Below are 15,208 nucleotides of genomic sequence, written 5' to 3' on the forward strand. Positions count from 1 at the left end.
GCTCCAATGCCTTATTTAAGTTTGCTGACAACACCACTGTTGTAGGCCAAATCAAAGGTGGTGATGAATCAGCATATAGGAGGGAGATTGAAAATCTGGCTGAATGGTGCTACAATAACAACCTCTCACTCAATGTCAGCAAGATCAAGGAGCTGATTATTGACTTCAGGAGGAGGAAACTAGAGGACCGTGAGCCAGTCAGTGTTATCATTTCAGAGAACCTGTCCTCGGTCCAGCACATATGTACCTTTACAAGGAAAGCACAGTAGTGCCTTTACTTTCTTAGATGCTCACAAAGATCTGGCATGCCATTTAAAACTTCTGTTGATGTGCAGTGGAGAGTATATAGACTGGTTCCAACATGGAACCACCAATGCCCTTGAATAGAAAAGCCTACAAGAAGTACTGGATACATCCCAGTCCATCAGGATAAAGCCCTTCCCATCACTGAGCACAACTACATGGAGTGCAGTCGCAGGAAAGCAGCATCTTTTTTTAGGGTTCTCCACCACCCAGGACATGCTCTCTTCTCACTGCTGCCATCAGGGAGAAAGTACAGGAGCCTCAGGACCCACACACCAGATTTAGGAACAGTTATTATCCCTCAACTATCAGGCTCTTGAACAGATAGGATAACTTCACTCGCCCCATTACTGAAATGTTCCCATGACCTATGGACTCACTTTCAAGGACTCTACCTCACGTTCCCGATATTTATTGCTTTTTTTCATTTCTTTGTATTTACTGTGATTGCCCACAAATAATTGAATCTCAGGATTGTATATGGTGACATATCTGTACTTTGATAATAAATTGACATTGCATTTTCATTATTGAACACATTTATAAGGAGCACTGTCACAAGAAAGCAGCATCCATCAAGGACACCCACTATCCAGGTCACGCTCTCTTCTCGCTTCTACCATCAGGCAGGATTTATGGCAGTTTTAGGTCTCACAGCACCAGGTTCAGGAATGGTTATTAACCTTCAAACATCGGGCTCCTGAACCAGCATGGATAGTTTCACTCACCTCAACGGTGAACTGACTCCACAGTCTAGAGACTCAATTTCAAGGACTCCACAACTTGTGTTCTCAGTAGTATTGATTTACACTTTTTACTATTATTATTTGTACAATTTGTCTTCTTTTGCATATGGGTCATCATCACTCTTTCTTTATGTATCTTTCTTTTCATAATTCTATTGCCTTTCTTTATTTTCCTGTAAATGCCTGCACGAAAATGAATCTCAAGGTAGTAAATGGTGACATACAGAATAGGCACTTTGATAATGTATTTAATTTTGACTTTGATCTGTCTGGAGACTGTGTACCCGCACTGAAGTTATGGGTTTTTGTGGCTACGTCGGTGCTGGAGGGAGGAGTTTGCTCGCTTGGCACCTTTAACACAACACCAGGTTGTGGCTGTTTGTCAAAATAAGGCCAGAGCAAACAGACAGGAGAGCTAATGGATGACTACATATTCTAAGGAGGTTAAATGCACCGTCTGTTCTGAACAGTTTTCAAGCTGCTCGCCCTAAATCCTGTCCTGGGTTGTCAGAACCTTGTTCCAATTAAACACAGGCAGAACAAAGCCAACAGCTTCAGCCCACACCACAAACCCTTTGCCACCCATCAGATCCTGATGAGTTAGGAAGTACACTGCCAACTGATCTGACCCCAACTCACATACCCCTCCCTGTGCCGAGTACAAGACCAGAGACCATAGACCATAGACAGGAGCACAATTAGGCCGTTCAGCCCAAGTCTGCTTCACCATTCAATGATGGCTGATTTATTTTCCCTCTCAACACCATTCTCCTGCCTTCTCCCCATAACCTTTGACACTTATACTGATCAACAACCCATCAACCTCTCTTTTAAATATACCGATGACTTGGCCTCCACAGCCGTCTGGTACAATTAATTTCACAGATTCACAAAACTCTGGCTAAAGGAAGAAAGTGCAAACTCATTATAGACAATGACACCAATTGAACCCGGGTCGCTGGCACTGTAAAAGTATTACAATAACCGCTATGCTACCACACCGCCCCTGGGATGAGCAAAAATTATAAATAAGTCTACATGAGTGGAAGTGTATTAATTCACTAAGTTATTGGCAGAACTCATTTTGTTTTGGAAAAGCCCCACACACTCTGGATTATTTTTTAAAAGAGGCTGGAGTTTACTACATGATCTCTGGATTAATTTGGACTGTTTTGCACCTTTCTTGTAGCTGTAATTCATCTTTAATACACCAGTCACATTATTTTAATCTTTCAGTTGCAATCTTTAACTTTGGGTGCCAGATTAAGAGGTGGGCATTCTAAGTCTTTAAGCGTGTACGTTGTGACGGGGATCCAGGTGGGTCTCAGCCCTTCCGGAGTGGGCTCATAACTTTAGGAGGGGGATGTTCAACCCTCGAACAAGCTCCACCATTCTGTAGACGCATAAGGCCACAGATGCTCAAACCTGGAACAAGAAACAATCTGCTGGAGGAACTCAGTGGGCTGAGCACCATCTCTGGGTCGTGGGGGTTGGGGGGGGGGAGTCAGGTGCAAGGAAGGGATTGTTGACATTTCGGGCATCTTGATTTAAAACCCTGCATCATCAGGAAATAAGGAGCCTTGTGACATAGTGTCATGACAATAACTTTTCCCTCCAGGTCAGTGAAACAAAACAGCTGATCATTGACTTCCAGGAGCAGGCAGTGCACACAGCCCTGTTTACATCAGCAGAGCTGGAGGTCGGGAGGACTGAGAGATTCACATCCCTAGGAATGAACATCAATGATTGCCCATCCTGGTCCAACCGTGCTGACAACACACCCAAGAAAGCTCACCAGTGTTTCTACTTCCTCAGGAGGTTAAAGAAATCTGGCATGTCTCCTTTGACCCTCACCAATACATCACAGAAAGCCTCCTGCCTGGCTGCATCACAAATTGGTGTGGCCACTGCTCTACCCATGACTTCAAGAAACTGTAGAGAATCATGGACATAGCTCAACACATCACAGAAACCGGCATCCCCTCCCTGGACTCTGTCTACAATTCTTGCTGCCTCAGTAAAGCAGCCAGAATAAAAGACATCGGCAACCCTGGACATTCTCTCTCATTCCCTTTCCCATCCGGCAGAAGATACAAAAGCCTGAAAGCACCAGGCTCAAGGACAGCATCTATCCTGCTGTATAAGACCACTTTTCTTTTTCTTTTCAAATTTTTAAATTATTATTATTATCCAACATACAAGAATACATCGAAGTAAGCAACACAATGTCTCAAAAGAGAGGAAAAAAAACAATATTAAGGATTGAAAAATATGGTGACACATAAAAAAGAGAAAAAAAAACTCTACTCAAGAAAAAGGTGAGAAAAAAAAGAACCCATTAAATGTTCAACCCCGGAGCCATGCGTCATACAAAAAGCTTCTAAAGATAAACATCAAACCGCCAGTAAAAAAAATTATACCAAAATTTACAGTTTGATCGTTAGATCGTGGAGGAAAGCTATCAATTAACTCAAATGGTAGTAACGAGCAAATGAACCCCATCTTTTCTCAAAATCAAACATAGGTTCAAAGGTTCGCCTTCTAATTTTCTCCAAACTAAGACATAACATCATTTGAGAGAACCATTGTGACAGAGTGGGAGCCAACGTCTCCTTCCACTTCAACAGTATGGCCCTCCTAGCGATAAGACTACTGAACCGTCCCTAGTACAATAAAAGAGCCTCTTGACCTCACTATCTCATTACGGCCTTGTACCTTATTGTCTGCTTCAATTGCAGTTTCTCTGAAACTGTAACACTTCATTCTGCATTCTGTTATTTTTAATAGTTCCATTTAATATCAGAGAACATACACAATATACAACCAGAAATTCTTACTCTCAGCAGACATCCTCAAAACAGAAGAAACCCCCCCCCCCCAAAGAATGAACGGCAGAAAAAAGACATGAGAAACCCAAAGCCCCCTGACCCCTTCCACGCACAAGTGGCAACAAGCAGCATCCACTCTCCCCCCACTTGTTCTAGCATAAAGCATCAGTATTCCCACTACCCACCATGCCAGCAACAGCAAAGCCCCCAGAGTCCATGGTTTACAGTACATCAAAAACTAACTGTTCACTCCATCCCACATCCCACAGGCTCTCTCTCTCTCTCTCTCACTAACAAGGGAGAAACAGATATCGCTCCTTCCACAGCGACTGGGGAGACAAGAGTCGCTATTTCGCTGTTATAGTCAGTCTGAAGCGTTGCTTTTTATTTCGAGTTCTCCAACTTGAGAACCAGCAAATTGATTACCAAGTGCAGGGCCCTCCAACAGCCACTCTCACTGTCTCCCCTTGTACGACCTCAATGTTGTAATGAGAAATGATCTGTATGAATTCCACTGTATCTCAGTACATATAACAATAATAAACCAATTTAACAATTTACAATTCATTTCTCTCCACAGATGCTGTTCAATCTGCCGAGTTTTGCCAGCAGATTGGTTGTGCTGTTGGGACTCGAGCACAAATAATCTCAGCTGACGCCAGGTATTGAGGGAGCCTTGCAGTGTCTCTCTGATGAGCTGTTAAATGAAGGTCTCTTAGGTGAGGGTCAAAAAATACATGGACATTTTTGTAAGGAAACAAGGAAGTTCTCTCAAACACAAACACAAGAGATTCTGCAGATGATTTAATACCAGGGCAACGCACATAAAATGTTGGGAGGAACTCAGCATTATCTATGGAGGGGAATGAACAGTCAACATTTCAGACTGAGACCCTTCATCTGGACTCAACTTCTCTCCATTGTACTGTGTTTTTGGACAGCACCTTCTAAATCCATAATTTTCAGCTAATAATAAAAATAACAATAAATATACTGAATTAAAAGAGGAAATTGAAAGACTATGGAACATGAACAGTGTATATATTGCCCTGATAGTAGTATCAATAAGTGGTACCATCCCAAAGTCACTACACAAGAGCATTATACAATTAGGCCTACACCCTAATATCTATGTAAATCTCCAGAAAGCCAACACTAAACGCCACTAAAATAGTCTGAAAGTTCCTTGTAATTGAGAAATGAGTGTGCTTGGCTATGCTCGTACCTCAGGTTTTACCAGTTTGAGCTGAGAAAAAAAATAACTGACGAAGGGTCTCGGCCTGAAACATCGACAGTGCTTCTCCTTATAGATGCTGCCTGGCCTGCTGTGTTCCACCGGCATTTTGTGTGTGTTGTTTGAACTTATTTATAAAACATTTTTCACACAGACAATGCAGTTCAAAGTACTTTACAATGGGATATAGTGCAAATGTAAAAATAAATTTAAAATCAATGAAAAATAGATGTTAATTAAAAGCAAGGTTAAATAAATAGGTTTTGAGCTGGCATTTAAAAGAGTCAACTGAGTCTTCATCCCTTATAGTTGTAGGTATTGAATTCCACAGTTTAGGAATATAGTTCAAAAAAGCTGACCTGCTGATTACCTTTTGAGGGAGATTGTTTAAATTTAAGAGACCAGCAGAAAAAAGACTCGAGAGCTCAAGCAGGGTTATAAAACAAAAACGATCTTTTGATATACTCCAGTCTCAGACCATTAAGAGCTTTAAAAAAACAAGTAAGAGAACTTTAAAATCAATTCTGAAGGTTACAAGAAGCTAATGCAGAGTAGTTATGATGGGAGCGATATGTTCCTGACCTTGGTTTTAGTAGAGTTCTGAATGAGTTGAAGTTAGTCAATGGATTACTTTGAAAGGCCAGTAAAAATTGAGATAAGTGGCACAAGAGGAGTGGGGCAATAGGAATGGCATCACCATCCTAACCTGGAATATATCGCCTTTTATTGTTGCTGCCTCTAAGCCCTGTAGTTAACTTCCCAACACTGTGAGAGCGTTTTCACCACTGCAAAGGCAGAAGGTCAAAAAGGTGACTCACCATCTCATAATCAGAAAGTACAAACAATCTGCTGGAGGAACTCAGCAGGTCGAACAGCATCTGTAGGAGGAAGGGAACATTTTGGGTCGAAACCTCACATCATAAGTCCTGACAATTCCTTTCCACCCACAGATGCTGCACAAACTACAGGGTTCCTGCGGCAGGGTGCCACAGTAGCGCATTGGGGCGTCGGAGTTTGGAGTTCAACTCCAGTGCCATCCGTAACAAGCCGCCGTCCTCCCACAGATGCTGCACGAACCACAGCATTGTTCCAGCAGGGCGCCATGGTAGCGCAACGCAATTACAGCTTGGGCGTCAAGAGTTCAGAGTTCATTTCTGGGGCTGTTTGTAAGGAGTCTGTACGTTTCTCCCCATGAATGAGTGAGATTCCTCCCACCTTCCAAAGATGTACCGGTTAGTAGGTTAGTAAACTTTCCTGTGATTAGGCAGGGGTTGAATAGGTGGGTTGCTGGGCAGCACAGCTCGTTGGGCCAGAAGGGCCTGTACCGCGGGCATCTCTAAATAAATAAATTGATGCTCCTAATTCCAATACCTGCAGTCTCTCTCGTGTCAGCACAGAATCAGGTGCGATGAGGGATAGACAGGGGTAACTAAGTCAGTCTCTCTCGTGGTCTGTGAATGAATAATTATTAATCCTATCACTGACTGACCTAACTGGAAGAAATTATTACATTGTAGCGGTGTGCTACAAGCAGCGCTAAAATTACGACACGGAGTCGGTAACTGCAGTCGAAGGAAAAACTTTATTCGAAAACTTCAGCCTCACTTTTAAGCCTCTGTCAACCGGCCCCCCATGGCGAAGAGGCTCCAAAGCTCTGTGCTCGCAAACCCCCGTAGGCTATCTAATTGTGAGTCGGTTCGCATACGCTAGGAAATGAGCCGCCACATAACCCCCCCCCAGAACCGGCGATACACCCCCCAATGTCCACAGCCTGGGCCAGAACCTGCTTGGGAGGTCGGCCTCTGCGCCGAGGCGCCGGAAACTCGGCCGGTTGCGCCAGGTCCACATGGGCCGGCTTGAGGCGGTCCACCGTGAAAACCTCCTCCTTCCCCCCAACGTCCAGCACGAACGTGGACCCGTTGTTCCGGAGCACCGTAAACGGCCCCTCGTATGGCCGCTGCAGCGGTGGCTGATGCCCGCCCCTTCGTACAAACACAAACTTACAGTTCCGTAGGTCTTTGGGTACGCAGGTCGGGTGCCGCCCATGCTGTGAAGTGGGTATGGGGGCCAGGTTACCGAGCTTCTCGCGAAGTCTGCCCAGGACTGCAGCGGGTTCTTCCTCTTGCCCCCTCGGGGCTGGTAGGAACTCCCCGGGGACGGCCAGGGGCGCGCCGTATACCAACTCGGCCGACGAGGCGTGCAGGTCGTCCTTGGGCGCTGTGCGGATGCCGAGAAGGACCCAGGGAAGCTCGTCCGCCCAGTTGGCTCCTCGCAGGCGGGCCATGAGGGCCGACTTCAGGTGACGGTGGAAACGCTCCACTAGCCCGTTCGACTGTGGGTGGTAGGCAGTGGTGTGGTGCAGCTGAGTCCCCAAAAGGCTGGCCATAGCTGACCACAGGCTGGAGGTGAACTGGGCGCCTCTGTTGGAGGTAATGTGGGCTGGTACACCAAAGCGGGATATCCAGGTGGCGATCAGGGCTCGGGTGCAAGATTCGGAGGTGGTGTCGGTGAGCGGGACCGCCTCTGGCCATCTTGTGAACCGGTCCACGATAGTCAGGAGGTAAAACGCTGATCTCAGCCCCAGTATCGACCAAAAACCGGCGTCCCGACCTTCTATCCCACACATACAGGAAGCTATCCCGATGGCCAGCCGCCGTAGCCATCAGCGGCGGCTGGCCCTGGCGTTTCCCGGGAACTTGCAGGGCGGGCGACAACGGCGGGCTTCTGCGCCCCACCGCTGGTGGTAGAAGCACCAGTGTTCATTGGGCCGGGGGTTAGCGGGCTCTGCGGCCGGGCCTGGACTGGTTTGCTGCCGGGAGCGTGGCTGGGAGATCTGTGCGATGGACGCCCCGCTCACCTTTTTGGCGTTCCACAGCAAGTCCGCCCGGGCTGCCACCTTTCGGGGGTCGCTGAAATCCGCGTCGGACAGCAGCAGGCGTATGTCCTCGGGCAGCTGCTCCAGGAATGCCTGCTCAAACATGAGGCCTGTGTGTCCCTCGGCGAGAGACAACATCTCATTCATTAAAGCCGATGGAGGTCTGTCGCCCAAGCCATCCAGGTGCAGTAAACGGGCAGCCCGCTCGCGCCGTGAGAGTCCGAAAGTCCTGAGGAGCAGGGCTTTGAATTCCGTGTACTTGCCGTCTGCCGGGGGCGACTGTACGAACTCCGCGACCTGGGCAGCTGTGTCCTGGTCGAGGGAGCCCACCACGTAGTAGTAGCGGGTGTCCTCTGAGGTGATCCGGCGAACGTGGAATTGGGCTTCGGCTTGCTGGAACCATAGGTCCGGGCGCTGTGTCCAGAAACCCGGCAGTTTCAACGAAACCGCATGAACAGAGGCGGCGTCGGTCATTTCTGGTCCAAAAATCGTTTGGACCGTCGGGGTCACCAATTGTAGCGGTGTGCTACAAGCAGCGCTAAAATTACGACACGGAGTCGGTAACTGCAGTCGAAGGAAAAACTTTATTCGAAAACTTCAGCCTCACTTTTAAGCCTCTGTCAACCGGCCCCCCATGGCGAAGAGGCTCCAAAGCTCTGTGCTCGCAAACCCCCGTAGGCTATCTAATTGTGAGTCGGTTCGCATACGCTAGGAAATGAGCCGCCACAACATCACTGATACTTTGCTGTTTGTAAGTGCGATATAATTAGTTGCCGTATTTTCTACATTATTGAAAAGGCCTTCCTCCAATGAGTATATCTACAAGGAATGGAGAGTCATAGAGAAGTACAGCACAAAAACAGCCCCTTTGGCCCATCCAGTCCATGCCAAACCATTTAAACTGCCATCGACCTGCACTGGGACCATAAACCTCCAAAACCCTACCATCCATGTACCTATCCAAACTTCTCTTAAACATTGAAATCGAGCTTATGTACACCACTTGGGTTGGCAGCTCATTTCACATTCTCATGGCCCTCTTGAGTGAAGAACTTTCCCCTCTTATTCCCCTTAAACTTTTTACCTTTCCCTTATCTATACCCCTCATAATTTTGTAAACCGCTATCAAATCTCCTCTCAATCTTCTATGTTCTAAAGAAGACAGTCCTAACCTATTCAATCTTTCCTTATAACTCAGGTCCTCCAGACCCGGCAAAATCCTTCTAAATTTTCTCTGCACGCTTTCGACCTTGTTTACATCTTTCCTGCAGGTTGGTGTCCAAAATTGTACACAATACTCCAAATTAGGCCTCACCAATATTTTATACAACTTCAACATAACATTCCATCTTCTGTACTCAATACACTGACTAATGAAAGCCAATGTGCCGAAAGCTTTCTTTACAACCCTATCAACCTGTGAAGCCACTTTCAATGAATTATGAGCCTGTGAGTGCTGTAACAGGAAAGCTGCATCCATCACCAATGCCCCCAACCGTCTAGGCCAGCTCTCTTCTTGTTGCAGCCTTCGGGAGAAAGGTACAGGAACCTTACGAACCACACCATCAAGTTCAGGAACAGTTATATTTCAACCTTTAAGTTTATTGTCATAAGACCATAAAATATGAACAGAATTAGGCCATTTGGCCCATTGAGTCTGCTCCGTCATTTCATCATGGCTGATCCATTTTCCCTCTCAGCCCCAATCTCCAGTCTTTTCCTCATATCCCTTCACGCCCTGACTAATCAAGAATCTACTCAATGAGTTGGCTTCCACAGCTGCCTGTGGCAATGAATTCCACAGACTCATCCACTCTCTGACTAAAGAAATTCCCTGCCTTCTCCGTTCTGAATGGATATTATTCTATTCTGAGGCTGTGTCCTCTTGTCCTTGACTCCACTATAGGAAACATCCTCTCCACATCCACTCTATCGAGGCTCTTCACCATTTGATAGGTTTCAATGAGATCCTCCCTCATTCTTCTGCATTCCAGTAAATATAGACCCAAACGCTTAATATGATAAGCCTTTCAATCCCAGCACACCCCTTTTAAGATAAGGGGCTCCAAAACTGCTCACAATACTCCAAGTGAGGCCTCACCAGTGCCTTATAAAGCCTCAACATCAGAACACACAAAACGATGTAACTCCGCACCATGGTGCACCCATCACACACAACACATTAAACAAAATACTACCACAAACAAGTTAATAAAATAATAATTTAAATGCACGTGGAGTGTGCAGCACAGATAAACAGGAAATAGCTTGCTGGCTTAGAGATGAGACCTCGGCAGGGTATTCATTGGTCTCACAGGCTCCTGAATCAATGTGGATAACTTCACTCACCTCAATGCTGAACTGATTCCACAACCGATAAACTTATTCTCAAGGACTCTACAACTTGTGTTCTCAATACTATTTATTACTTGTTTATTTATTATTCACTTATTTATTTTTACATTTGCAGTTTGTCTTCTTCTGCACGTTGGTTGTTTGTTCATCTTTACTTTTGTGTAACTTCTCATTGGTTTCACTGTATTTCTTTGTACCGTATCTACTGTGAATGTTCACAAGAAAATGAATCTCGAGAGTAGTGTATGGTGACATATAAATATTTTCAAAATAAGTTCACTTTGAACTTTGAACATTACCATAGTGATTACAATTCAAGAACTCTTTGCCAGCTGTGAAGGGACTTGGAAGATCCCGATAATCTGTAAGGCACAGTGGGGAGATGAACCTACCACTTCAGTAGAATTCTAAATGGTTTTGCCAAAGGATTTGCTTAGCACAGTCTCCTGGGACACGGCCACGAAGGAATCTAAGTGTCATGGTGAATGCAGACTTTGTGTAAGTGTCTGGCTCTGACAAGCAGGAAGTGGTATGGCCTTGGAGCAGGTTGTACAGCTGACTGAATACTGGACTGGGCTCATTCCCCCGCCAGCTGAGATTCTTGGCACCTCAGCTACAGTGTGTGGCTGGTCAGGACAAGGAAGTGTTGGCTTTGTTTTCCCAGGCAGTTTGATGCTGTCACAGGCCACTGTTTGTTACCACTCACTCACAAAACATTCTTCACATCAATCAGCTCTTGGGGGAAGCTAGCAGAAAAAAAACAGCAAAGATATAAGAGCGTCTTGACCCCCAAGTGAAAACACAGACACACACAGGCTCACATACGTACAGTAACACAGACTCAACACATACATACAGAGACACAACAAGAGCCTCAGAAATATTCACACAAATGCATGCTCACACCCTCCAACAGAAATTCCAAGTTTATTTGCTAGTTGGATTTAAGTTGGATTTGTTAGGGTTTATAGTGTTGTAAGGTGTATGGTGTGATGTGAGTGGTGGGGTGGAAATATGCTTCTACCAAAGGAGGTGTAAGGCACTCCTTCCCTCTGTGGGCCTGCAGGTCACCCTTGGGCAGGTGTAGCACCTGCTTAGATAACCCCCCCCCTCCGATCAGGGTCACGCAAAGCCATGGGAGCAGGTGGTGGATGGTCGTATGAGCAGTCGGTGCATATCACAAGTCCTGTTTATGTGACCGCTGATGGCAGGAAGACAATCTCTGAAGAGTATTGATAATGGCTGGGATGACCTGTCTTGTAAAGACACTGCCCAGAAGGTGGCAATGGAAAACCACTTCTGTAGAAAAATTTGCCACGAGCAATATGGTCATGGAAAGACCATGATCGCCCACGTCACACGACTCAGCACAAGATCGAACGAACGATGGTGTGCTGGCCTGAGTCCTGGTTACACCACATGGAGTATTGTGTCCAGTTCTGGTCGCCTCATTATAGGAAGGATGTGGAAGCTTTAGAAAAGTTGCAGAGGAGATTTACCAAGATGCTGCCTGGGTTAGAGAGCATATTTTATGAGGGAAGTTTGAGTGAGCTAGGGCTTTTAGAGAGAAGGAGGATGAGAAGTGACTTGATAGAGGGGTACACGATGATAAGAGGCATAAATCGAGTGGATAGCCAGAGTCTTTTCCCCGGATGGAAATGGCTAATACAAGGGGGCATAACTTTAAGGTGATTGTACAGAGGGGATGTCAGGGGTAAGTTCTCTTCACACAAAGGGTGCTGAGTGCAAGGCAGCTATATTAGGGACATTTAAGAAACTCTTCGATGGGCACATGGATGAAAGATAAATGGAGGGCTATGTAGGAGGGAATGATTAGATTGATCTTAGAATAGGTAAAAAAATTAGCACCGCACCTGAGCCAAAGTTCTGTACTGTTCTATGAATGCATTTTATATTTATTACAAGATGGGGCATGGTAACAGACCCTTCCAGTCTAACGAGTCAGTGCCCACTTACATACTGTGTACTAACATACAGATTCACTCTCATGCCTGCAAGTTCACACAAAGGAACACTGTGACGTTCCTTCAGGAACAGTGCAAGAATCTAATCCACCACTGAATCGCAGGGAACATCGTGGCTAGTTTGCCATAACAATGAGGCAGTGACACGAAAGTCTGGATTTGGGAATGTTGACTGAGGGATCAATATTGGCCAGGAGACCACTGGGATCTCTTTCCACTCTTCCTCAAGGTTATGCAACTGGATCGTCTATGACCTGTGGAAACCACAGAGGGCCTTGATGTACTGAGAAAAGTGTCCTTCTGACACTTCCTCAATGCCAGGTTATATTTTTATGCATGAGTCCCAGAACCTCTGACTCAAGGGATGAGAGCCCAAAACAAAAGGATGGAAGTCACCTGTACTGAAATCCCTTTACACAGGCAACCTGCGCTCTCCAGGACATGTTATGCCGAGACCCAGAAACAGCTCGGATATTAACTATTACTGTGTTCCTCTGTCAGTTGCTTTCAATGGCATTTCTGATGGGACAGTGCACACTGGGAATCTGGTACCAATGCTGAGAGGTACGGGGAGAGATGATACAGGCTGGCCCCAGCACACTGACGCTAAACAAGACAGTTCACTGTCTGTTTCAATGTTTCGATGTACATATGACAAACAAGTCTTTAGCTTTAGTGTAAAAGAACATATCGCCCAGTTTGCAATGAAAGAGAAGACTGGAAGCTCAGGCTGGCTGTCTGTTTGCTGCAGGTTCACCGAGCCTGAAGATTAGATCGCAAACATTTCATCACCAGTTGAGGTGACATTATCACTGCACAACTGAGTGTTGTTTCCGCCGAGTGCTCGCGTTTATGTTGGGCCAACTTGTTCTGATTGGTCGGCTAATCTCCGCTGAGTCCCGGCCAAACGGAGACCCAGTCCCTTTCTTTCCTAAAAGATTTCAAGGTGATCTGCTGTTATGGTTGTGAACTCCAGACACCAGAGTTACAGACTGAAGATTAAATCTTAGATATTTATCAAAAACCTGAAAAACCTGTTTGCTTAACCTTGAATCTTCAACAGTAAAACAGGCCATTTCTGCCCCTTTAGGCAAATTACATGCTTCTGCTTGAGCCTGTCACTTGGGAAGAGGCACACATGCAAGATTTGCTTAAAAAATATGAAAAAAAAATCAAAACCTGCTCTGAATCCAGATGTCATTGCATTGACTGAGAGAATCACAGATCATCCGCCCTCAATAAACGGGACATCTGCCAGATAGTAGATCTGCCTCTCTGTTCTCCTCCCAAGCAGAGTGAACGTGAGAAATTAGGGCATCCCATAAATATTAACACACTGCCAGATCGGTGGAACTGGACTAACTTTCTAACTTTCAAAGTCACCCCAGTTATCACTGAGTGAGGGTTGGTGCTGCTGTCTCACGTTAACGCATATATTAACTTCTGACACACGCCAATGTTAAAGATGGAACGTTGGTCCAAACATATAGAACAAATCTCCCCAGAATTGTGTCTCCATATGTTTTAATTTCAGATGTTAAGCAGTGCACTGTCTGCATAGAGCTGTTGAGTTCAAAGTTCAAAGTGCAGCACTTTTATCGTCAAAGCATTTAGAAACACAATAGAGCCCTTTTTAAAAAACCCACACAAGGAAGACCATTAAACACCTAATGTGTGAAAAGAGAACAAATCGTGCAAATGATAAATAATTAAGTAAAAAGTAAACACAGAGCATTAACCGCAGCGTCCACAGAGCCAGTTCAGCACTGAGGCGAGTGGTGATGGCTGTAGGCCACAGCCGCAGAGTCAGTTCAGCGCTGAAGTGAGTATACCTCACAGAGTAGTGAGCTGAACACCGATTCATCCTTCCCCCTCGGCCTCGATCAAATCACGCAAATAACACAAAAATAAGTAAAGAGAAACACACAGAACAGGAACCACAAAGTCCCTGAAAGTGAGTCCACAGCTGTGGAGCCCATTCAGCGCCGAGGCAAGTCGGTCCAGGAGCCTGGCGTCTTGGGACCCAAGACTCCTGCACCTCCCGCCTGACAGTGGTAGCGAGAAGAGAGAGACCATGTTGAACACAATCTGTCTTCAGTAATGAACACTAAGCAGATGAGAACTATCACCTGCCAATCATACTTCAGACTACGACTTGGTTCTTCTGAAGTTATCAAGGAACTGTGCACGGGGTTAATGCACCCAATGGCCAATACCATCGTGGCTTGCTTCATGACTATAGAAAGATTTATCAAATGGCATGGTAGTGCAGCACTTCACAGCGCCAACGACTGGAAGACAGGAGTTCAATTCGCACCACTGTCTGTAAGGAATTTGTATATCTCCCTGTGACCTTGCGATTTCCCTCCAGGTATTCCGGTTTCCACACACATTCCAAAAAATGAAGCTAATTTAAGGTTAGTAAGTGTTGACATGCTATGTTGGCTGCCCCCAGCACATTGCAAACAACCATGCAAACAGTGCATTTTGCTGCTTCGAGGTACATGTGACAAATAAATTTAACTGAAGGGCATGTTGTGGAAACATTCAAGTGCAGAATACACAGATGGAGAAGTTTCTGATGTCAGGAGGCTCAATCACCCTCACTCAGGTCTCAGATCCCACTGTACATCGGGCGCATGAAGTGGCAGCACATCGGTTAAATCTCCAGATCAGTATCACAGAAGTGTGGACTGAAAATCCGGAGTTCTGAGTTCAGATTCCAGCCCAGCAGATGCGGAATTTAAACCTGGTTCATGAACGCTCCAGCAAAAACACAGCTGCCTTCGATAGTGATGACCACAGAACCACTGAGGCACCTTAAAACCCCCACTGGGTTATTAATGTCCTCCAGCACCGACATAACTGAATGGCAAAGTACT

The 15,208-nt window shown here is 45.7% G+C and overlaps 1 protein-coding gene across 2 annotated transcripts in view; it reads right to left on the reverse strand.

The window, feature by feature from the left end:
* Positions 1 to 15,208, reverse strand: part of ppm1e (protein phosphatase, Mg2+/Mn2+ dependent, 1E) — a 152,985-nt gene that overhangs the window by 120,183 nt on the left and 17,594 nt on the right. Inside the window, exon 1 of one of the 2 annotated variants that reach the window (XM_059973598.1) lies at positions 13,506 to 13,561. The exons of the other annotated variant lie outside the window; for it this stretch is intronic. Coding sequence (XP_059829581.1) covers positions 13,506 to 13,555 — 50 coding nt within the window. The 5' untranslated portion in view covers positions 13,556 to 13,561. Of the gene's footprint in view, positions 1 to 13,505; positions 13,562 to 15,208 lie in introns of those variants that run through there. 2 annotated transcript variants of the gene reach the window in all.

This window comes from Hypanus sabinus, chromosome 6, assembly GCF_030144855.1.
Source record: "Hypanus sabinus isolate sHypSab1 chromosome 6, sHypSab1.hap1, whole genome shotgun sequence".
NCBI lineage: Eukaryota > Metazoa > Chordata > Chondrichthyes > Myliobatiformes > Dasyatidae > Hypanus > Hypanus sabinus.